The sequence below is a fragment of the Saccopteryx leptura genome, chromosome 4, assembly GCF_036850995.1.
Source record: "Saccopteryx leptura isolate mSacLep1 chromosome 4, mSacLep1_pri_phased_curated, whole genome shotgun sequence".
Taxonomy (NCBI): Eukaryota; Metazoa; Chordata; class Mammalia; order Chiroptera; family Emballonuridae; genus Saccopteryx; species Saccopteryx leptura.
The window spans coordinates 188,643,372-188,666,678 of NC_089506.1; the positions used below are offsets into that span (position 1 = coordinate 188,643,372).

General features: G+C 38.8%; 1 protein-coding gene across 2 annotated transcripts in view; it reads right to left on the reverse strand.

Moving 5' to 3' along the window:
* Positions 1-1,293: 1,293 nt before the first annotated feature.
* Positions 1,294-23,307, reverse strand: part of LOC136403467 (NXPE family member 3-like) — a 41,441-nt gene continuing 19,427 nt past the window's right edge. Inside the window, exons 4-6 of one of the 2 annotated variants that reach the window (XM_066382226.1) lie at positions 19,627-19,706; positions 19,054-19,266; positions 1,294-2,693 (exon numbers count right to left, since the gene is read on the reverse strand). In XM_066382226.1, the coding sequence (XP_066238323.1) occupies positions 2,161-2,693; positions 19,054-19,266; positions 19,627-19,706 (826 nt within the window). In that variant the 3' untranslated portion in view covers positions 1,294-2,160. The remainder of the gene's footprint in view (positions 2,694-19,053; positions 19,267-19,626; positions 19,707-23,307) is intronic. The other variant, XM_066382225.1, reaches the window with a different exon arrangement.

Sequence of the window (23,307 nt, forward strand, 5' to 3'; positions counted from 1 at the left end):
CTCTCTCTCTTGTTCCCACAGCCATGGCTCAATTGGTTCCAGTGAGTTGGCCCCAGGTGCTGAGGATGGCTGAATGGCTCTGTGGTGTCTCCCTCAGGTGCTAAGAATAACTAAGTTGCCCAGCAACGGAGCAAAGCCCCAGGTAGGTAGAGCATCACCCTGTAGGGGCCTTGTCCAGTAGATCCTGTTGGGGCACATGCAGGAGTCTGTCTCTGCCTTCTATCACTTAATAAATAAATTCATTTTTAAAAAAGGACATAAAATATTTCCTTTCCCAGTAAAGTAAGACACAACTTTGGAGAAGAACTTACTGTTAACTAAACTACAGAAGACACAGGAAGGGAATAGAGTTGTTTTGGGGAGAACTTGAGATAACAAGTTTCCTGAGGAAAATTGGAGTTTGCCTGAATAGGGTCATAGTTGCAAGAACTAAGGGAAGAAGGTCAGGCTCAGGGGATTGCAAAGTGAGGGTCCAGCAGCCTGGTTTATTTGCAGGTCAACAGGCTATGGTGACTTTTGGCTAATGGTTCCCTGAGTGTTTAGGCAAGGCTGGCACTGAATACAAAATAAGTACACTCCAAAAAGCATATCCAGGTAATTTCAGGCATCTACCTTACTGCAAGGTATATATTGAAAGGTCTGGACTCTAGCCTTCTTTCTCACCCAGGAAACAACTTTGATCATGGTATATAAAGTCTTCAGGGACCTTCTTATTCAATTCTGCTATCTGACCTTTTGTCTCACCCTATTCCCAACCCAAAAGTGTTGTGTGGTTTCGAGCATCCCTGTTTCTCAGCCTGGAATACTCTTCTGATACTCTGTGCCTAGCTAATCCACAGTCTTCTTTCCAAACTCAACTCAGGTATCTCACCTTTTTGGAATTCTTCTCTAGGTTCCAAAGACTGGGTTACATGGCTGTCTTGCGTATTCTCATAGCTCACTTCTATTATATTACTTAACAGATGAACCTGTAATTGCCGGGTACATAATCACGTATTATGATTAATCCAAGTTCTTACTTTCAAGGAATGGAAGCTAATTCTGGCTGATTAAAGAGTAAGGGGTATTAATAAAAGAATCTTGGGTAGCCCACATACTGATGGGAGATTGGTGAAGCTTCTAGGAACTATACTTTATACCATCAACAACACTGCTGCCCAAATGAGCAGTAGGAGAAATTCCTGCTATGGTTTACACTGTACCAAGGATGCCATTTCTGTGCGAGGAGCCTGATCTTGTTACCACCTTCACCAGCAAAATGGATTCTGGTGGACCTCATTTTTCAAGTTATTCACCTCTGAATTGAAGGATCTTATATTATGAAACCCAAAAGAAAAGATGGTTTCAACAAGGAAGGAGTGGCCTATGATGCAGAAAAAATATCAAAATGTAAAAATTGAAAATTGTTCATGGGATTTACCCTCAAAGAAGCTCTTATTTACTGTGGTGAGAATAGTTTTGGTTAATTAGAAGAAAAGTGGATTGAGCAGAGAAAGGGTCTGAGGTTTTATTTCTGTATTATCCTTAGCCTGAGAGTAGAGTCCATTGAGACTAGTTTATACAGGCAGGGCTCGCCTATTACACCTGCCACTTGAATAAAACCATGACCTTGTCTTCTTGCCTTTGCAAGTCTACAATACAGATGCTAGAGAATTAGACACAAATTAATACATATGACAAACTTGCATAAAACTAAAAACACACATACAAATGAGTACAAGAAAATTAGGGAAATGTCGTTAAGGTTGGTGGATTTTATCAATGTTAATATCCTGGGTAGAATACTGTACTATAGTTTTGCAAATTGTTACCAATGGGAGGAAACAAATCTGTATTGTTATTTACAACTGCAAAATCTACAATTACATCAATAAAAATTTCCTAAAATGTAAATTTAAAAGAATGCATGTAAAACATATCATTTATTTATAATTACATGTATATAATTGCATATATATATATATATATATGTTTTCTCCAAACAGAGAGATGTATTAAAAATTAGTCTCCAATGCATTAACAGTAATTAACCCTAGGTGATGAGTCTTGTGGTAACCCCTCTTCTCTGTATCATTGTTAGTTCAGGGTCCCATTATTGCTGTGTTTTCTTCACAATTCCTATGACTTCTATCCACAAGGCTCCAAAATCCATAGAAATGCTCAGGTGGGGCAGATGAAGGAGAGGAGGAGGTCCACCTCATTGCGGACAATGAGGCGCCCTGGGTGGATGTTGTCGGGCACAGCCAGACTGGAGGTCATTTCCCAGGCATCCACAAAGGCCACACGGAGGTCAGCAAAGACAGCTCGGAGGAGTCGGTTCATCTGCAGAGTGAACCAGTCACTGCCATACACGGACTTGTAGCCGGTGTTAGCCAGTTTGATGACCACAAGAGTGCGGGGCTCCCGGGCCAGCAGCGCAGCCACAGCTGCCCGGATCCCTGCCAGTCGTTGCACAAAAACAGATGGAGGGAAGGTGGTGAAGTGAGCACCCATCCCCAGCACCACCACGGTGTGGGGGCCCCCTGCCAGGCCCCTCAGCTGCCGGACCACGGAGTGCAGGGAGGCCACTGGTGTGGGGTAGGAGCGGAGGGGCCAGCTGTGGGCCCGCCAGTGCAGGACTATGTTCTGAGTGGTCTCCACGGCCATCAGGGGCCCTGCCTCGTATGTGGCATATAGGTTCAAGGCCTTCAGGGCTGTGGGAGACAGAAAGAGGAGAGTTAGGGGTTTATATAGACTGCGTATCATCCTCTTGTACAAATGAAACGCGAGGCTCTATTTCCTAGGACTTAAGCATTCTGTTTCTAAACCTTAATGCACCTTTGCTCTCCAGTTTTTAAGGTTGCCAAGGTTGTTTTTATTCCTCTAAGAAATTTCCCTTTCCTCTGCTGGGTGACTTGTTCCAAAACCTTTCTCTTGCCTTCGTAACGCTGCATCATCCTATTATTTCTACTATTCTGGTCATTCTTTGTTCAGTTGTTTGCTTCATATTTTCCTTGCACTGTGTAAATGAGGCACTCCCTGAAATTCTATCATTATTGTCCACTTTTCTTTACTATCTACCTTTTGGAAAATTCATTCACTTCTACCTTTTTAGTTTTTGTCTAAGAGCTGATGATGGCTTGTTGAGCTTGAGTCCACACTTCCAATCTTTCCATTTTCTAATCAATATTTTCTCTCCAATGGTCCACCATAGCCTTGAACACATGGCAAATGAATCTACACTCTGCACAAATCTCTCTTTCAACGTCCTCAACTTTCCCCTACTCTCCTATACCTGTCAAGTATTGTTTTTGGTGACTTTCCAATGTTTTATTGTCTTTTTCTTGGCTTTCCAATTGGAGACCTTTAGTCATATCCAATACCTACCTCTCTGTGTCTTAATCTGAAGTCAAATAATTCATCAACTTCTATTCATTATTCATTTTTAAGGTTTCCTATATCCAACTCTTGCACCCAACTTTTAGTTCAGGCTCTTAAGAGCTCTTGGCTATATTCATCTAGCAATATATATTTTAAAAAAAATTTTCTTAAGTGAGAAGCAGGGAGGCAGACAGACAGACTCCCACATGCGTCCCAAATGGGATCAACCCTGCAAGCCCCCTCTGGGGCAATGCTCTGCCCATCTGGGGCCATTGCTCCATTGTTTAGCAACCAAGCTATTTTAGCACCTGAGGCAAAGCCATGGAGCCATCCTCGGCACCCAGGGCCAAGTTGCTCCAACTGAGCCATGACTGTGGGAGGTGAAGAGAGAGATTAAGAGAGAGAAAGGAAAGGCAGAGTGGTGGAGAAGCAGATGGTCGCTTCTCCTGTGTGCTCTGACTGGGAATGGAACCTGGGACATCCACACGCCAGCTGATGCTCTACCACTGAGCCAATCAAGGGTCTAGCAATATTTTATCAGTACAAAATGACACTATACTGGGCACTTCTGTATATATTGTGAAAAAGAAACAGATGTCCTTACCCTCATGGAGCTTACTGTTTCTTGGGGGAGAGAGAGGTTTCCTGATGTGGAAGGTTGGAAATTTTGAGTAACTGAAAGAAGATAGGTGCTCCTAGAACATAATGGATGGCATGAGGTGAGGTTAGAGATATAGGCAAGTTTCAATCATGTCAATGATTTTGATTTTTGTCCCAAGGAAATTAGAGTCCATTGAAGGTAAGTAACATGATCTAATTTACATTTTAAAAAGCTCACACTTACATTATCTTTGCTGGCTTCCAGCACACAGGGCCTAAGTGCAGGGGGTGAAGAATGCCAACTTTCCTGTTTGTACATCTATTTGAGCTTCTTGACATTTGGCACTAAATACGATAAATTCATGGCCTCTGACATGCGGCCCTGGACAACACAGTATCAGACCCTCCTACAATTAGTGACAGCCACTAACTTTTTCTCACAATAAAGTTTCCTCCATCTGCTCCCATCACTTGGATGTGAGACGCCATTGGTAGTATTGGAAGCAGAGGAAATTGATGGATGAAGACTTGGGAAATTATCACCATTCTGGAGTTAGTTAATCTTTGTCAAAGCCTCCATCAGAGCCAAGTTATTTCTACCCGACCAGGGACTTCTTTAGTTAAATAAATAAATAAATAAAAGTTCACACTTAGCCTGACCAGGCAGTGGCGCAATGTATAGAGTGTTGGACTGGTACACGGAGGACCCAGGTTCAAAACCCCGAGGTTGCTGGCTTGATCATGGTCTCATCCAGCTTGACCAGGGGCTCACCAGCTTGAGCATATGTTCGCTGGCTTGAGTGTGGAATCATAGACATGACTCCAAGGTTGCTGTTTGAGCAATGGGTCACGCAATAACCCTCTGGTCAAGGCACTTATGAGAAAGCAATCAGTGAACAACTAAGAAGACTAAGGAACCACAACGAAGAATTGATATTTCTCATCTCTCTCCCTTCCTGCCTGTCTGTCCCTGTCTCTGTCTCTGTCACAAAAAAGTAAATAAATAAAACTTTAGTGAAATACTTTCTGTTTTTCTGAGATCCTAAAGACTGACTTTGATCACTTACCAATCCACGCAAGTTCACTGAAAGGCAGATATGTATTTTTGGTGGCTTCATATACTAAAGCAATAGGAGTTGGAACTTAGCATCCACAAAAGGAGAAAACCTAGTGTAACATTCCATGTACTGGGCTAGAAACTGAAGAATTTTACTTTGGATGTTGGTGTGTATTATACCCCCAAAGCGTACAACACTTCAAACTTTGTTCCTGAGCTGTAAGCACTCTTAGATATCTGCCAGAATGAAAACTCTCCCTCAGAATAAGGTAACAGTGCCTTAGGTCTTGTGTTATACATAAAAGTATTTTGTCAAATAAAACATCCAGAAAACCATCACATATCACAAGACATATGATGAGGCAATGCAAAGCATGCCAGAGATAGGAGACAACAGGAAGAAAAATCTATGGGGACTCCAGATACTGTAATTATCAGACACGGATTGTAAAGCAACTATACTTACTATGTTTAAAGAAATAAAAGTCTAGTTTTAAAGTCTCAGCAATAACCCAGAAACTATAAATGAGATATTGGAGATTTAAAAAATAATCATCTAGAAATTATGGAAGTAAAATACAGTAACTAAAATTTAGAACCAATGGTTTGATTTAATAGCAGACTGGACACAACTGAAGAGAAAAGTAGTGAGTTGACACACAGATTGGAAAGAAAAACCCAGAATATGTGAAGAAGAAAAAATATAAAAAGCACAGAAGACAGAGTGATACAGAGAACAGAATGTCAAAAATAAAACAATTTAATTGGAGTCCTAGAGAAAAGAGGAGAAACTAGGAAGAGGTAATATTTGAAGAGAATGACTGAGAATTCCCCAGAGACAATTAAAGAGGAGATAAAGGGTATTAATTCACTGTTTCAATGATCTCAACAAAGCCAAAGTAGAATTTTGTGAAAAATTCATATCTAACCACATTTGATTGAAGATATAGAAAAAATAAAATAATAAGAGAAGACAGAATTATCTATCATTATAAACACCAAAAGTATAATAAGGAAATACTATGAACAATTTTGCACATATAAATTTGACACTAGATGAAATGAACCAATTTACTGAAAAGTACAAACTGTTACAATATCCCTAATATGTAATAGATAATTTGGACAGCACTATACTATTAAGAGAAATGTAAGTAACTTAACCAAATGTAACATGTGTACCTGGTTTGAATCCCGATTCAAATAAAACTAGTAGAAATAAATAAACCATGTAAATAGTAACCAAAGAAAGTTGATATAGACCTTAAGGCAGCATTATTTCTAGAAATAAGAAAGGTTTCTTTATAATGATAAAAAGTTCAATCTGTCAGGAGTTTGTTATTATTCTAAATAGCTCTAATAATATGGTATTAAATAAATAAAGCAAATTTCAAAACATACACAAGGAAAAACAAATTCACAATCATTCTGGAAGGTTTTTTTGATATGTATCTCTCAATAATTAGTAAAATAAGTAGATAAATGATTAGTAATGATGTAAAGATTTGAACAGCATGATTTTTTTTTCTAGATAAGCAGGGAGAGAGAAACAGGACCATCAAGTTGCTGCTGTATGTGCCCTGACTGGGGAATCAAACCAGTAACCTCTGTGCTCCAGGATGACGCTCCACCCAACTGAGCTTGTCTGAACAGGGTTTTTTATTTATTGATAGAGACAGAGAGAGGAAAGCAGAGAGAGGGGAGTGGGAAGGGAAGCATTCATTTGTTGTTCCACTTAGTCATGCATCCATTGGTTGCTTACTGTGTGTGCTCAGATGGGGGATCAAATCCACGACCTTGTTTGGGGTTAATACTCTTAACTGACTGAGCAACCAGTCAGGGTCACAACATGATTTTAAAACCGGTCTTATTTAGACAATAAAGCTATCAATTGCAGAATACATACATCGAACATTTACAAAATTGATTGTATAATGGGACACAAAATAAGTTTCATCAAATCTCAAAATATTTAAATTTTTAAAAATATAGAAATTAAAAGCTAAAATAGTATTAATAGAAAGATATAGTGTGTTTAAATATCTAAGTTGAAACCAAATTGAACTACAGATTCAATATAATCACAAGTAAAATCCCAAAACGTTCCTTTGTTTTTTCAATTTCACAAGTTGATTAAAAAGATTCATATGGTTCCAAAAATCTAATTTGAAACTAGATACTTGCCAGTTCACTCCTTATGTCTGTAGTTAAACACTGATGATGACATTTCCTACTGTTACTTCAATGGCATAAAGACTTGCACTCTTGAATTAAGGTGGGTGTCAGGAGGCCTAAATAGCCATTCCGTCAATATTCGCAAGATTCTTCTCACATTACAATTGTTTTGCAAACAATGTCCATATGTTGATGGGTGTAAGAAAAATTAAGTGTTGTAAATGCTGCTGCCTTCAGCTATAACTAAGAACATTCCTATAAACCTGTTTTTGACTGTATAAGGGAATGTGTAATAATTTCTTGAAATTCGAATTATGGAAATGGGAATTTTAAACAGTGTGAAAAGCATGGTAGTATGGAACTACTATAAAATTGGAGATAATAAGATTAATGGAGGAAAAAAAAGATTCATATGGAAGCACACACACACATAAATCTGCCAAGACCTTTCTAAAGAACAAAAATGTAAGTCTTGTCCACCAGAAAGCCAAAATTATAACCATGCTATAGTGATGAAGACAGGGTGGTATTGGTGCTGGTGTAGACAAAAGGGTTCACTAAACAGACTAGAGAGCTCCCAAACAGAAGGACGTATGGACACCTGATTTGTGACGAAGATGCACTGCAGAGCTATGGGAAAAGAGTGAACTTCTCAGTCAATGGTGCCAAGTCACTCAGGTATCCAAATATCCAAAAATTAAAAAAAATAAAATAGGTGTTCATTGATAACTAATTAGAAAAATTAAATGAAAACCACATGAACCACTACTACACACCCACAATATTTTCCATATACTAAAAAATGATAATATCAAATACTGGCAAGAATGTGGAACAACAAAAACCAATGATGAAAGAGTAAACCAGTAAAACTACTTCTTAAAAATTGGCAGAATCTATTTATATAAAGTATAAAGATACACCTACTCTCTGATCAGCAAAACCACCGCCAGGTGACATCCTGTAGAAACACATGCTCATGAGGACTGTATAGTTTCTTGCACAAGAAAATCTATAGCAGCATTTTTCATAATGTTCTCATCAACAGTAGAATGTAAAAGTATAGTTTGATATAATCATACTATGAATTACCATAGAGCAGTGAAAAAGGATGAACTATAATGAACTGAAAGTATATGGATGAATCTTACATACGAAATATTGAGCAAAAGAAGCCAGACACAACAGAATTAACTGTGTATGTTCTCTTTTACATGCAGTTGAAAATCAGGCAAAATTCATACATATTGTTTAAGAATGACTTATTAGTTGGCAAAACTATCAAGAAAATCAAAGGCATAAATATTATAAAAGAATAATGAGTACCTCTAGAATAATGGGAGAGAGAGAGAAAGTTATACTCAAGGGAGACATTTTATCAGGAGGGCTTCTAAAGTGAGGGTCTTGTTCTCTTTCATATATTGGGTGGAGGTTATATAGAGGATCATTTTATAACAATATGGTAAATTGTTTTACACATTTCTCCATCTTTTGTTATATTTTCTAATAAAATTTTAAATAAAAATATGCACACCCATTGATATATATTCATGTATATATACTATATTCTGAAATCCTTGTATTTGCCCTGGCCACTTGGCTCTGTAGATAGAACGTAGGCCTGGCATGCAGATATCCCAGGTTAACTCCTGGGTCAGGGCACAAATGAGAAGTGACCATCTGCTTCTCTCCTTTCCCCTCTCCCCCTTCTCTCTCTCTTCCACTCCCGCAGCCAGTGGCTGAGGATAGCTCAGGATAGCTTGGTTGGTCCTAACGTCAGCCTCAGGTGCTGACAATAGCTCAATTGAGCATCAGCCCCAGACAAGGGGTTGCTGGGTGAATCCTAGTCGAGATGCATACAAGATTTTGTCTATCTCCCCTCCTCTCACTTTAAAAAAATTCTTATATTTGTAAAAAGAAGTACTTGACAGATAAATGAGAAATTAACAAACTAGTTCCCTATGAATAATAGAAGGAGAATTGAATTTGAGGATAGGTATAGAAACAAAATTCTTTGCATAATTTTTTGTAGTTTTGACTTGATACATGTACCTGCAATTTATTTTCAAAAATTAAATCTAAAAAGTGCAATTTCTGAAATTGGGAACAAAATGAAAGAAACAAAACTAAATATTTATTTAATTGGTAACAATCAGACAGAGAAGGAAGTTATTTCTTGACTTTACAACCTAGTTCTTTGTACAGGGCTGCTTTCTAAGGACAAAAAGAGTTACAAAGGAATATCACAATTTGTTCAAATCATATAAGGTTCACACATTGTGATTGGTGGCTGTCTCTGAAGTCTCTCTTAATCTATCAGCCCCTTTCCTCCACCTGCTCCTCTCTTTTGTCTTTTCTTTTTTCCAATTACAATAATTTGTTGAAGAAACCAGGTTGTCTGTTCTGTGAACTTTCCCATAGCCTGGCTTTTAATATATGTTAAATAGTGACGAACAATTTCCTCTATCCTTTGTATTGTCTATAAATTAATAGTAAGAGCTAGAGGCTTGATTAAATTCAGATTTCATTTTGGAGGCAGTGCTTCAGTTTGAGGGCAGGCAATGCCTCATAAGTAATGATTGTGCAATTCAACCGAGAACCACAGATTGTCTGGCTATCTTTACTTTTTGTGGTATGAGCACTACTGATGATTATTGACTAACTTCATTAATTCACTATGGGTTACAAAATGAAGATATTCTTGTTATCATTCTTTATTTATTTATTAGGTGGAATATTTTTATAGAGAGAAATTTTCCCTTGCTAAACATTTGGTCATATAAGAAGGACAGGATAAAGACTTATTCTTTCCCTTTACTTATCAGTTTTTAAAATAACAAGTTGGTTGCTTAAAATTCTTCCAAATGTTATCATTATAAATTTGTTGATTTAAACATATCTGTTGTGTTTCATTCCACTGCAATTTTTATATTTGTGATAATGAAATGTTTTTTTCTTTTCTTTTCTTTTCTTTTTGTCCAGAAGCCAGCCTCTTCAAGTTGGCTTCTGAGTCTTTTCAACACAACCCTGGTCATCTATAAGAGGATTTTTAATTTCATTCAGTGGTTTTATTGTTATTTTTAGTAGTGGTATTGTTACTTTGAAATGACTTTTTTTTAATATGCTAGGATACAGCAAGTAAGTAATTGTGCTTTTATTGTTAGATTTTCAGTGTAAGAAAAATGAAATACAAATATAAATTAAATTAAAAAAATAAAACACTAATCTCAAAATAAATGTGAAATATCAATATAAATTCATGATTTTTTAGTCTAGCTGTCTATCATCTATCAATCATATATCCATTTCTTCTTCTGTATGTTAAATGGTCTAGAAACAATGCTACCCCAATAATAATGAGCACTCACAATGCCCAGATATTCATTTCTAATTTACTATGAATTCTTAAAGAATCAAATTCCAGGTCTGGGCAGAATAATACATAATAAACTTGAAATACCACATACCAGAAATCAAGGTAGTATTCTAATGTTGGGGGTATATCAGAAAAGATACAGGAGTCATCTTGACAGAGATTGTGAAAATTTGAGTATTAGAGAAAATCATGAAAGAAAGTAATTAGAGAAAACAATGATTTTATAATAAAATATTGGTCAATCACACCAAATCTATAAAAATGTATGTATCTATAATGATACTCAAAAAATAGTCATTTGTGACCATTTTAAACCAGCCCTTCTCTTTGTAAATTGGTAAAGATAATTTAATGTTTTCTTGCCTTTCCAGGAGAAGTTATCTTTCAAACTAACCTATTAGCTCCAGTTAATGGGAGAAAGCATTTTGTTTAAATAAAAGAAGGCCAGCCAATATGTGTAGAAAGGGCAATAAAGTTAGTAAATTATCCTTTTGCAACATTTATAAAGTGATTGATAAAGGCATAATTATTACTTTTGTTAAAATCGTTATGAGAATGGTTACTGGGGATTTCTGGAATTCATACAATGAATGTTTATCTGATAGCACCACGAGATTCCTTTCTGGTTCCAAGGGAAAAATCCTAACTGTACCGTAGAGGGCCCAGTGATCATTCTTTTTTTTTTTTTTTTTTTTTTTTTTACAGAGGCAGAGATAGACAGGGACAGACAGACAGGAACGGAGAGAGATAAGAAGCATCAATCATTAGTTTCTCGTTGCGCGATGCGACTTCTTAGTTGTTCATTGATTGCTCTCTCATATGTGCCTTGACCGTGGGCCTTCAGCAGACCGAGTAACCCCTTGCTGGAGCCAGTGACCTTGGGTCCAAGCTGGTGAGCTTTTTTTTTTTTTTTTTTTTTCTCAAACCAGATGAGCCCGCGCTCAAGCTGGCGACCTTGGGGTCTTGAACCTGGATCCTTTCACATCCCAGTCCGACGCTCTATCTACTGCGCCACCGCCTGGTCAGGCCCAGTGATCATTCTTATCATCACTGATGGTAAACGATCACATACTATGCATCCCTGATATGCTACAAACAGAATTTACAACATCATTTATGCAAATGCTCAAGTTCAATATATCCAGCCTTGAACTCTCAATTTTTGTTTATAGGAAATGCAAGAAATAGAGAACAAACTGAATGTCACCATAAGAAAACAATCAGAAATATCCAGAAGGTGGAACGTTTGACAGGACAACAGGCCCTGACTTTTCCATAAAGAAAGTGAAGGAAAGAAATGACTAGCTTGGATTTAAAGAAGTCAAGAGACAAAACAACCAGGTCCTGAAATGGATCTTGGCTTTGAAAGAACAATTGTATAGACTTTTGAAGAACAGTGAAGGAAATTTGATTATGAATTGAATATTAGATTTAATAAATTTTATTCCTTTTTTGTTGTGACAATCTTACTTAATTATGTTTTAAAATATGTACTCTGTTTTTAAAAGATTTATACTGGCCTGACCAGGTGGTGGCACAGTGGATAGAGCATCGAACTGGGATGCAGAAGACCCAGGTTGGAAGCTCTGAGGTCGCTGGCTTGAGCGTGGGCTCACCCAGCTTGAGCGTGGGGTCGCTGGCTTGAGCATGGGATCATAGACATAACCCCATGATCACTGGCTTGAGCCAAAGGTTGCTGGCTTGAAGCCCAAGGTCTCTGGCTTGAGCAAGGGGTCACTCGATCTGCTGTAGCCCCCCCAGTCAAGGCATATATGAGAAATCAATCAATGAAAACTAAGGAGCTGCAAAGAAGAATTGATGCTTCTCATCTCTCTTTCTTCCTATCTGTCTGTACATATCTGTCCCTCTCTCTGTCTCTGTTACACGCACACATACACACAAAAAGATCTATACTGAAATATTTGGCAGTAGAATGTCATGATATCTGTAATTGACTCTAATACTTAAGAATATGAAAGTAAAAATTAATGTGTATATGCTGATGGAAATGTAATGGAAATAATGCTGTTGAGAGGGAAGATGATTTAGGAGGGAGGGGAGAAATTGGTAAAGAGATGTCCTTGAATAGGCAAGAGGGGGTGAAATCTAGAGCTAAAGTGGAAAGACCAGTCATAGGAACATGGAGAATTCATTTTCAAAAGCAATTAAGAAAATAGAGAATACTACTACAGATGCTGGTAGGAGAGGAAATGTGGTGGTAGAAGTCTTGAATTTCACTTCTGATTGCTTTGGTTTGTTCAAGAAAATATGTAAGGTCAGTAGCTGATTGTGAGGATGAAGAAGGTTTCAGGAAAGGAGAATCTGTGAGATCGTCAGTGAGGAGAGTGGTTCAGTGGTACTAAGGCAGTGGCTCCCAAATGCCAGTGGTACTAATGCCAGTGCTCATCAGAATCACCTGCAGGCTTGTTGAAGCAAAGACTGTGTTCCTCCCAGAATTTCTGATTCAATGGGTTGTATTTCTAACAAGCTTCCAGGTAATGCTGATATAGCCAGTCTGAGAACAGCATTTTGAGAACTACCCTGATTATTGTGCAGCTTTAGTGCCTCCTAGACATTTGTGGTCATGCATTTCAAGTGAGAACAGCATGATGAAACTTCTTTTCCCCCAGGTGTGTTCAGGGGCACAGGTATAGTTGCAAAAGAGGCAGAGAGTTGAATGAGCCAGAGATTATTATCAAGATCATCACATACCCAGCTCCTTCTTATTATTCTGGACTCAGTTCAAATGAAACTGCCTCAGAAGCACCTTCCCTGACCATTTAATCTCTCTTCCTCCTCTTTACCATCTTCCACTTTCACATTACATTTTCTCACAGAATATTTCAGTATCTGGAAGTGTGTATATATATATTATATTACTTGTGTCTGAGTCTTTTCACAAGAGTCATGCACAACAAAATAAGAATTTTTATATTTTTATTGTTGTTCACTGCTATGTTCCTAGAACCTAGAACAGTGTCTGGATATCATAGGTATTCAATAAATATTTAATGGTGAAAAACAAGTAAAGAAGGGAGGGAGGGAGGAAAGAAGAGAGACAGGAAAAACAAATTACAGCACAAGAAACTAAATTGTAATGTATTAGTTTTGACTATGAAGAGAAAAATATTTACATAATTATTAAAAGATAAACACAGTTCACTGATATGTCTAAAGTAATATAAATACATTGGAAAGATAGGAAGGGGAGGCTAGCTAAGGCAATAAACATGTACACCACTTCCATGCCTGGATGTAAAACACCCTCTACAATTCTCTGTTCTCTCTCTCTCTCTCTCTTTCTCCTTCTCCCTCTACCTCTTCCTCTCCTGTACCCCTCCCCACCCACCCCCACTTTCTGTCTTTTTTCTCTCTCTCCCCACCATGGGGTTGGGTGCAGAGGAGCCATTAGTGACTTCTGGGAGGCCCTAGGGGACAGTGGAGACATAGGATGAAAGGAACCTGGTTCCAGAGTCACAGTTTTGAGGACAGCAGTGTTGAAGCCTGCTCCCAAACATTGGACTTTGGGTGAGTTCAAAATAAACTTTTATTGTGTCAAGCCACTGAAATTCTAGGGCTATTTTTATTATGACTAAAAAAAGAGAGAAATGTCAAAATGAATTCATTGGGAATTACTGGTGTATCAGTCAGGGTTCAATCAGGAGGGCGGGGTGGGGGGGAGGGAAATCACACATTAATTTGAACAGGAAAAATTGACTCCAGGATCTGAGCTTCCACTCCCATCTGGCAGCAACATGGCAGAAAAAGGTGGAGTGAAGAATTGCTAGTTGGTACTGTGTTCGCCTGCTCTTGGTGTGGAGCTGAAATTTTACCTTCCTCAATGGCAATAAAGCTATGGAGTTGGTGCTCCATTTTCACTGAGTTGGCATTTAGCAGAGTCCAAAGGGGACCTGAGCATATACCCCACCTGGACCTGCATGCTACACCTGAACAGTGTGAATGTTTGTTAAAAAGAACAAAGGTAAAATAAGACCCACAGTCTCACAACGTAATAGCCAAACTGTCCAGGCAACAATAGAAAATCATTTATCATACCAAGAACTATGACAATCACAACTTGAATGAGAAAAGATAGTCATCAGGTGCCAACACCAAGATTATTCAGATGTTGAAATTATCTGATAAGGATTTTTAAAGCAGCATTCTTAAAAATGCTTGAGTGGGCCATTATGAACACTGTATGCCTATTATAGCTAAAATTTAAAAATTGACTTTTCTAAGTGAGGGTGATAATATAGCAACTGGAAGTTCTATCCAGTGGTGATGGAAATGTAAATAGTATTGCTAGTTTGGAGAACAGTTTGGCAGTTTCTTAAAATGTTAATAATATGTATACACCTTCCATAGCCATTCCACATTAAGGTATTATTTCCTCAAGAGAAAAGAAATCATATCCCTATACAAAGACTTGTGCACAAATATTCATAGCAACTTTTACTTGTAATAGCTAAAAATTGAAAACAACCCAAATGTCCATCAACAGATGAATAGATAAACAAATAATGGTATATTCATACAATGGAATACTACACAGCAATAAACAGGGAACAAACTGTTGCCACACTCAGAAATGTGGATGAATCTCAAATGAATTACATTGAATGAAAGGAGCCACACATGCAAGAAGGTACATATCATATGGCTCTATTAATATAGTTTTTTCAATTGATTTTCATTTGTTGTGTTTACCTAGTTACAAGTGTTTCACTGACTGTATCTCCCTCCCTGCCCACCGTGTTCTCCTTGATATCCCCTTTGCTCCCTCTCCCCACCTCCTTCCCCCTTCCCTCCATAATTTACTATCTTGCCTTCTATCTCTCTGTGTTATGTATATATATACTTTCACTAATCTTTTTCCTTTCTTTGATCCCCTCCTCTCATCCCCTTTCCCTCTGACTGCTTTCTTTCTGGACTCTTTGACCCCTTCTCTGCCTCTCTTCTGTTCCTCAGTTCACACTGTTCATTAGAATACTCATATGAGTGAGGTCATATGATATTTCTCTTTCTCTGCCTGACATATTTTGCTTAGCATAATAGACTCCAGGTCCATCTATATTGTCACAAAGGGTAAGATTTCCTTATTTTTCATGGTCACGTACTATTCCATTGGGTATATGTACCACAGCTTTTTAATCCACTTGTCTACTGATGGACACTTGGGCTGTTTCCAGATCTTGGCTATTGTAAACAATGCTGCAATAAACATGGGGGTGTATTTCTTCTTTTGAATCAGTGATTTGTTGTTCTTAGGATATATTACTAAAAGTGAGTTAGCTGGGTCAAACGGCATTTTCATTTTTAATTTTTTAAGGAAATGTCATACTGTTTTCCACAGTGGCTGCACCAGTCTGCATTCCCACCAGCAGTGCAGGAAGGTTCCCTTTTTGCCACATCCTGGCCAGCACTTATTCTGTGTTGTTTTGTTGATGAGCGCAATTCTCACTGGTGTGAGGTGATATCTCATTGTGGTTTTAATTTGCATTTCTCTAATGATTAGTGATGTTGAACATTTTTTTCATCTGCCTATTGGCCATCTGTATATCCTCTTTGGAGAAGTGTCTATTCATTTCTTTTGCCCAATTTTTGATTGGATTGTTTACTTTCCTGGTGTTGAGTTTTACAACTTCTTTATAGATTTTGGTTATTAACTCCTTATCAGAAGTATTGGCGAATATGTCCTCCCATTGTGTGGGTTGTCTTTTTATTTTGTTCATATTGTCTTTAGCTGTGCAAAAACTTTTTAGTTTGATATAGTCCCATTTGTTCATCCTGTCCTCTATTTCACTTGCCTGTGGAGATAAATCAGTAAATATAAATATATTGCTGCAAGAGATGTTGGAGAGCTTACTGCCTATGTTTTCTTCCAAGATGATCATGGTTTCACGAATTACATTCAAGACTTTTATCCATTTCGAGTTTATTTTGTGAATGGTGTAAGTTGGTGGTCTAGTTTCATTTTTTTTTGCATGTACTTGTCCAATTTTCCCAGCACCATCAGTGAAAGAGACTGTCTACTCCATTGTATGCTCTTACTTCCTTTGTCAAATATTAATTGGCCATAAAGATGTGGATTTATTTCTGGGTTCTCTGTTCTGTTTCATTGATCTGTATACTAATATAGAGTTCTAACACATGCAAACTAAGCTAGAAAGACAGAAAGAAGATGTGTGGTTGACTGGGGAGGAGGAAGAATAAGAGGGAGGGATTAATAAGGACCACCAGAAATGTTGTCTCGGTAGAGGGTATGATAATTATATTTTTTGTGGAGATTTTTTTCTGAGTGTACATATATATTATAACTTGCTAATTTTACACTTTCAATTTACTCTATTTATGGTTTGTCAGTTATACTTCAATAAATTGTTTAAAATAAAGGAGAACCTCAAATTAGGTCTAGTGACAGAGGGTGACAATATGGCAAATTTCTAAACTTTAAATATTTCTAAACTTCCAGGAAGACAGGACTGTATCTGCACTACCTATCTGAGATCAGAGATAATATGTTAGGTGGACTTTGCTCAAAAACATGGTAAACAAGACCCACAACCGGCCTGTTGCTAACTTTACAATTGAATGCACGGAGATTATGACCACCAAATAGTAGGCACAGTCCAACAGACATACAGGTTAGCTTTTCTGTTCTACTCATACTCCTCAGATATCTTCCAGACTTATAATAACCTTGAATATGGTGCTGGCTGCTTGGACATGGTTTTATTTAACATAATTGCTATTGATGCTAAGTATTTGTTTTTCTTTTCTTTGTTTATTTATTTATATATTTTTTTATCAAAGAGACAAGAAGGACAGACTCTAGCATGTACCCAACTAGGAGCCACCTGGCAAGCCCTCTATGCGTGATGCTCTGCTCATCTGGGGTGCTGCTTGGTTGCTTGGCAACTGAGCCATTTTTAGCACCTGAGGAGAGACCATGAAGCCATCCTTGGTGCCTAGGGCCAATTTTCTCAAACCATTTGAGCCATGGCTACAGGAGGAGAAGAGAGAAAGAGAGAAGGGGGAAGGGTGGGGAATCAGATGGGCACTTCTCCTGCGTGCCCTAACAGGGAATCAAACCCAGGACATCCACAAGCCAGTCCAACACTCTACCACTGAGCCAACCTGCCAGGGCTGTTCTTTTTTTCTAAATGGGAGGTTATTCATAACTCCTGTGATAATTTTCTTTTTTTCATAAACTCAACTAATATTTAGAACAATGGTGCACATGGAAGATCTGGGATTCGATTAATTTAACTTTGGAGGGCTGAGGAAACGACACACATTCAGCAGAAGTCACTCGGGTTTTAGGTACTAAGAGAACCACAGTTTTACCGCTGCTGGTCAGAATACAGAAGTGAGGCAGAGGAGAGAGAGAGAGACTAAAGAGGGGAAGAGAGCAGAAGAGGGGTGGAGGGAAGGAGAGGAGAGGGGAAGGAAGGAAAAGAGAGGAGAGGAGAGGAGAGGAGAGGAGAGGAGAGGAGAGGAGAGGAGAGGAGAGGAGAGGAGAGGAGAGGAGAGGGGGAAAGAAATTGAGGTGAATGGGGGACAAAAGTTTGACCTTTATATCTTTCATATGTTAACTTTACTTAAGAGATTAAAATGGGGATTTTTATTTAGAAACTAAATGGGGGACTTTTTGGTATTATCAGAAATGGTATTATTTGAAAGTTGTTATTTATGCTGTCATTTGAGTTCATTACATAACTTCTGGTAAACTAAACTGGAAAGGCAGCTGGAATCCCTCTACTGGGTATATACCCCCAAAACTCAGAAACATTGATACGTAAAGACACATGCAGCCCCATGTTCATTGCAGCATTGTTCACAGTGGCCAGGACATGGAAACAACCAAAAAGCCCGTCAATAGATGACTGGATAAAGAAGATGTGGCACATATACACTATGGAATACTACTCAGCCATAAGAAATGATGACATTGGATCATTTACAGCAAAATGGTGGGATCTTGATAACATTATACGAAGTGAAATAAGTAAATCAGAAAAAACCAGGAACTGCATTATTCCATACGTAGGTGGGACATAAAAGTGAAACTAAGAGACATTGATAAGAGTGTGGTGCTTACGGGGGGAGGGGGGAGAGGGAGAGGGAAAGGGGGAGGGGGAGGGGCACAAAGAAAACTAGATAGAAGGTGACAGAGGACAATCTGACTTTGGGTGATGGGTATGCAACATAAGTGAATGACAAGATAACCTGGACTTGTTATCTTTGAATATATGTATCCTGATTTATTGATGTTGCCCCATTAAAAATAAAATTGTTGAAAGGCAGCTGGGTGGTAATAATTACATCTTCCCAGCTCTGATTCCTTTACTCACTTGTTCTTGAAACATTCCCAGCATGCTGTTCCAACCTCTCACCGGAAATACAGGATCCTTGTCTCTCAAACCCTGATTCTGCTCTTTTTCTCTTAGGGGTCCTGCCCTCTCCCTTCATGGCCACTCACAGGGCACAGTGTCACGCAGATACTCCCACCACTGCCGAAGTGTGGAGTCCCCCATCATGTGGATGACGTGACCAGCCAGGCAGCCCAGGATGCTATCCACAGTGGAAAAGGAGCGGCTGGAGCAGGACAGCGAGTGCCACACATCTCCGTGGTAGAAGCCAGAGGGCTTTGTGGCTGGAAGCCCAGGGCTGCATGGGGGGCGTTGGGACAGGGCTATAGAAAAGAGAACAATAGAACAGTACTAACTTTTATATATTGCAATATGCCAGGGGCTCTTCTATATGCTTTATACATATTATTTCATACAAAGTCCATGAGGTATTATTCTTATCTCATTTACAAATGGGGACACCGAGGACCTGAATTGTTAAGCAATTTGCTCATGAGCAAGAATAGTGACTGGCAGAGGTAGCATTTTAACCCAAGAAGTCTGACTTTAGAGCACATATTACTAACCATTATGCAAAACTGCCCTGGCAAGAGGACTGGGGCTAAACTCCCAGTCAAGGAATAAAACCTCTCTACATCTATTCCACCCCCACCCCGACCCCAGCAAATGCCAGCCCCACTCACCTAGGCTGCTGTTTCCTGGGGCTGCCATTCTGATCTGGATTGGAGAAACGCCCTGAGGGAGCACCTTGTCTGTCACTTTCCTGGAGAAATACCAAGACTGAGTACTGAGGGGGTGGGGGGATGACTAGGTAAAAGCTGGGCTCGGTATGGGGATATGATGGCTGACTTGTAATTTCTACTCTGCCTAAGTCCAAAAAAAGCTTGAGGTAGTTACAATACAATTAGCACATTTATAAAGAGGCAATTATAATGAAGAGTCAGAAAAATGATGGAAAGAAGAGAAGATCTTATCAGGAAACGGGACCTTCTGCAAGCAACCCACCCATTAGCTCTCAGTTTACTAACAGTCCAGGTAATAAACGAACATCCAAGCTGGGTCACGTACTTCTCCTTCTCTGATAAATAGAGTATACAAGCATCCCAAGAAAGACAAACCCTTCTTCGCACTGAGTTCTGGAAGAAATGTGGAGCAGCATAATTTTTGTTTACAAAAACAATGAAGATGTAACTCCTTAAGTGTGGGCTGTGCATAGAGATGCCCAAAGAACACAGTGTGGAAGGGGGGTGGGGTGGGCAGGTAGTTTTACAGTAGAGAAACCAGGCAACACTGCCCAGCCAGGTGACCAGGTTAACATCAACATTTATAAATCATGTTGATAGTATGTGCCCTTGATAGGATGTGATGACAATGTAATCGATCTCTGTGACCTTCCTCCCCAAACCCATAACCCACCTCTAATCATAAGAAAACCACCAGACAAATTTCAATAGAGAGAAATACTATAATAGAATTAACCAATACTCCTCAAAACTGTCAAAGTCATTAAAGGTAAGAAAACTATGAGAAACTGTCACAACAAAGAAGAGCCTTGACACCTAAATGTTAATGTGGTATTCTGAATGGGATCCTAGAACAGAAGAAGGATATCAGGTTAAAACTACAATAACCTAAACAAACTTTGAACTTTACATAATGTATCAATATTGATTGGTTCATGAACTGTAACAAATACCACATTAATATAAAATGTTAATACTAGGAGAAATTATGGAAGAAAACTGATAGGGGACCTCTCTGTACCATCTGCTCAATTTCTTTGTAAATCTAAAACTGTTTTAACCATAAAGTTTAGTAATAAAAAAATTGCACACAGATGTTCTTTAAAGAGAACTGAAAACACTTGCTCACAAAAGTCTAACGTTTCAATGTTGACAGCAGCTTGTTTCATAATAGCTAAAACCTGGAAACAATCCAAATGTTCAAGAGATAAATGGATAAACAAACTGTGGTATATCCATACAGTGGAACACCATTCATTAAAAAAAATAAAGAAAGAAAAAATAAATTTACTGATTTACAACATGGGTGGATCTCAAAAAACATTTTACTGAGTGAAAGAAGCCAGATACAAGAGTATGAATTGTATAACTCTATTTTTATGCAATTCTAGAAAAGGCAAGACTAATATATACTTATAGAAAGCAAATCAGTGTTTGCCTGGGGCTGGAGGCAGATGAAGGAAATGGACTGTAAAAGGACACATGGGAATCTTTGGAAGTGGTGGAAATGTTCTATTGATTGTGGTGACAGTTACATGGGTATACACATTTATTAAAACTCATTGACCTGCACATTTCAAACAAGACCATTTAATCATATGTAAATTATACTGCAATAAACTAGATTTAAATTTTTTTATTAAAATAAAAACTCAGATAATAAGATTATGAGCTGCTGAGTAGGTGATAATTAAATATTTATATATAAGCTATTAAATAAGAATAACTATTTGAATGTATGAGCTGCTGTCTCTAAAATTGATGGGCTCCAGTTCCAGTGAGGCTGGAAATACTGTTGAGCAATCTTTTTGTGTGTTTCCACCTAGATGACTGTACCATTTTTCAAAACTGAGATTGGGAGAGATGTCTTTCTTACTTCATCTTTCTTCTTTCACTTCCCAGACCAGGGGTGGAGGCGGTGGGAGGGTAAGGGAGGGAAAAGGGCAGGGCAGAGCCTCTTAATTTACAGAAGCTTTTTCAACATTCACTTTCTTTCTTTTTTTGTTAGCGATAAAGAGAGAGAAAGACAGGAAGGGAAAGAGGTGAGAAGCATCAGTTCTTCATTGCAGCAACTTAGTTGCTCATTGATTGCTTTCTCATATGTGCCTTGATGGGGTGGGGAGCTCCAGATGAGCTAGTGATCCCTTGCTCAGGCCAGCGACCTTGGGCTTCAAGCCAGCAACCCAGCAACCATAAGGTCATGTCTATGATCCCATGCTCAAGCCAGCAACTCCACATTCAATCTGGTGAGCTCACGCTCAAGATGGCAACTTAGAGGTTTAAAACCTGGGTCCTCTGCATCACAGGCCGATACTCTATCCACTGTGCAACTGATTGGTCAGGTTCAACATTAACTTTCTTATTAGAAAATATTATCAACCCCTGAACTCAACCTTTCTGCTTGCTCTGCTCAGAAGAGGTGACACTGTCCTCTAATGCTACTTGCTTCTGCATCTTTTAGATTGTGCCACCTTTAAACATTTTTTTGTACAACATATCTTTAACTTCTTTCCTCAAGTTTTTTTTCCAGAGTATAAACATAATCCCAGCCCTGGCCGGTTAGCTCAGTTGGTTACAGTGTCATCCCGATACATCAAGGTTGCAGGTTTGATCCCCAGTCAGGACACACACAAGAATCAACTGATGAATGCATAAATAAGTGGGACAACAAATCCATATTTCTCTCTATCTGTCTCTAAAATCAATTGAAAAACAAAACAAAGCAAAACAAAAAAATCAAAACATAATCACATCTGCTCCACTGAATGAAGCGCCTCTTCCATGACCTCTTTCTATAGCTACAACTCTGTCAAGTTCTTATCTTTCATAGACAACTTTTTTTTATTTATTTTTATTTTATTTATTTTATTTTTTATTTTTCTTTTTTTCTTTTTTCTTTTTCTGAAGCTGGAAATGGGGAGAGACAGTCAGACAGACTCCCGCATGCGCCCGACTGGGATCCACCCGGCACGCCCACCAGGGGCAATGCTCTGCCCACCAGGGGGCGATGCTCTGCCCCTCTGGGGCGTTGCTCTGCCGCGACCAGAGCCACTCTAGCGCCTGGGGCAGAGGCCAAGGAGTCATCCCTAGCGCCCGGGCCATCCTTGCTGCAATGGAGCCTTGGCTGCGGGAGGGGAAGAGAGAGACAAAGAGGGGGGGATGGAGAAGCAAATGGGCGCTTCTCCTATGTGCCCTGGCCGGGAATCGAACCCGGGTCCCCCGCACGCCAGGCCGATGCTCTACCGCTGAGCCAACCAGCCAGGGTCCATAGACAACTTCTTGAAAGACTCATCTGCTTTTGTTATCTGCCTCCTTTTCCTAACCTTATGTACATTTTAAGTTTTTTTAGTGTGTACCCAACATCCAGCTCTACAGGATCTTAACTTTTTGCCAGGTTTAAATTATATCTTTCTTTAACAATAAATAGATCAATAGCTTAAATTAAAAATAGTGTTAAGACTAAATGTTGGGGAGGGTGCAGAGAAACTGAACCTCTCAGACGTTGCTAGTGGGAATGTAAATGATACGGCCATTCTGGACAAGAGTTTATCAGTTTCTTATAAAATTAAATGTCCAGCCTGATCAGGTGATGGTGTAGTGGATGGAGCATCGGCCTGGGAT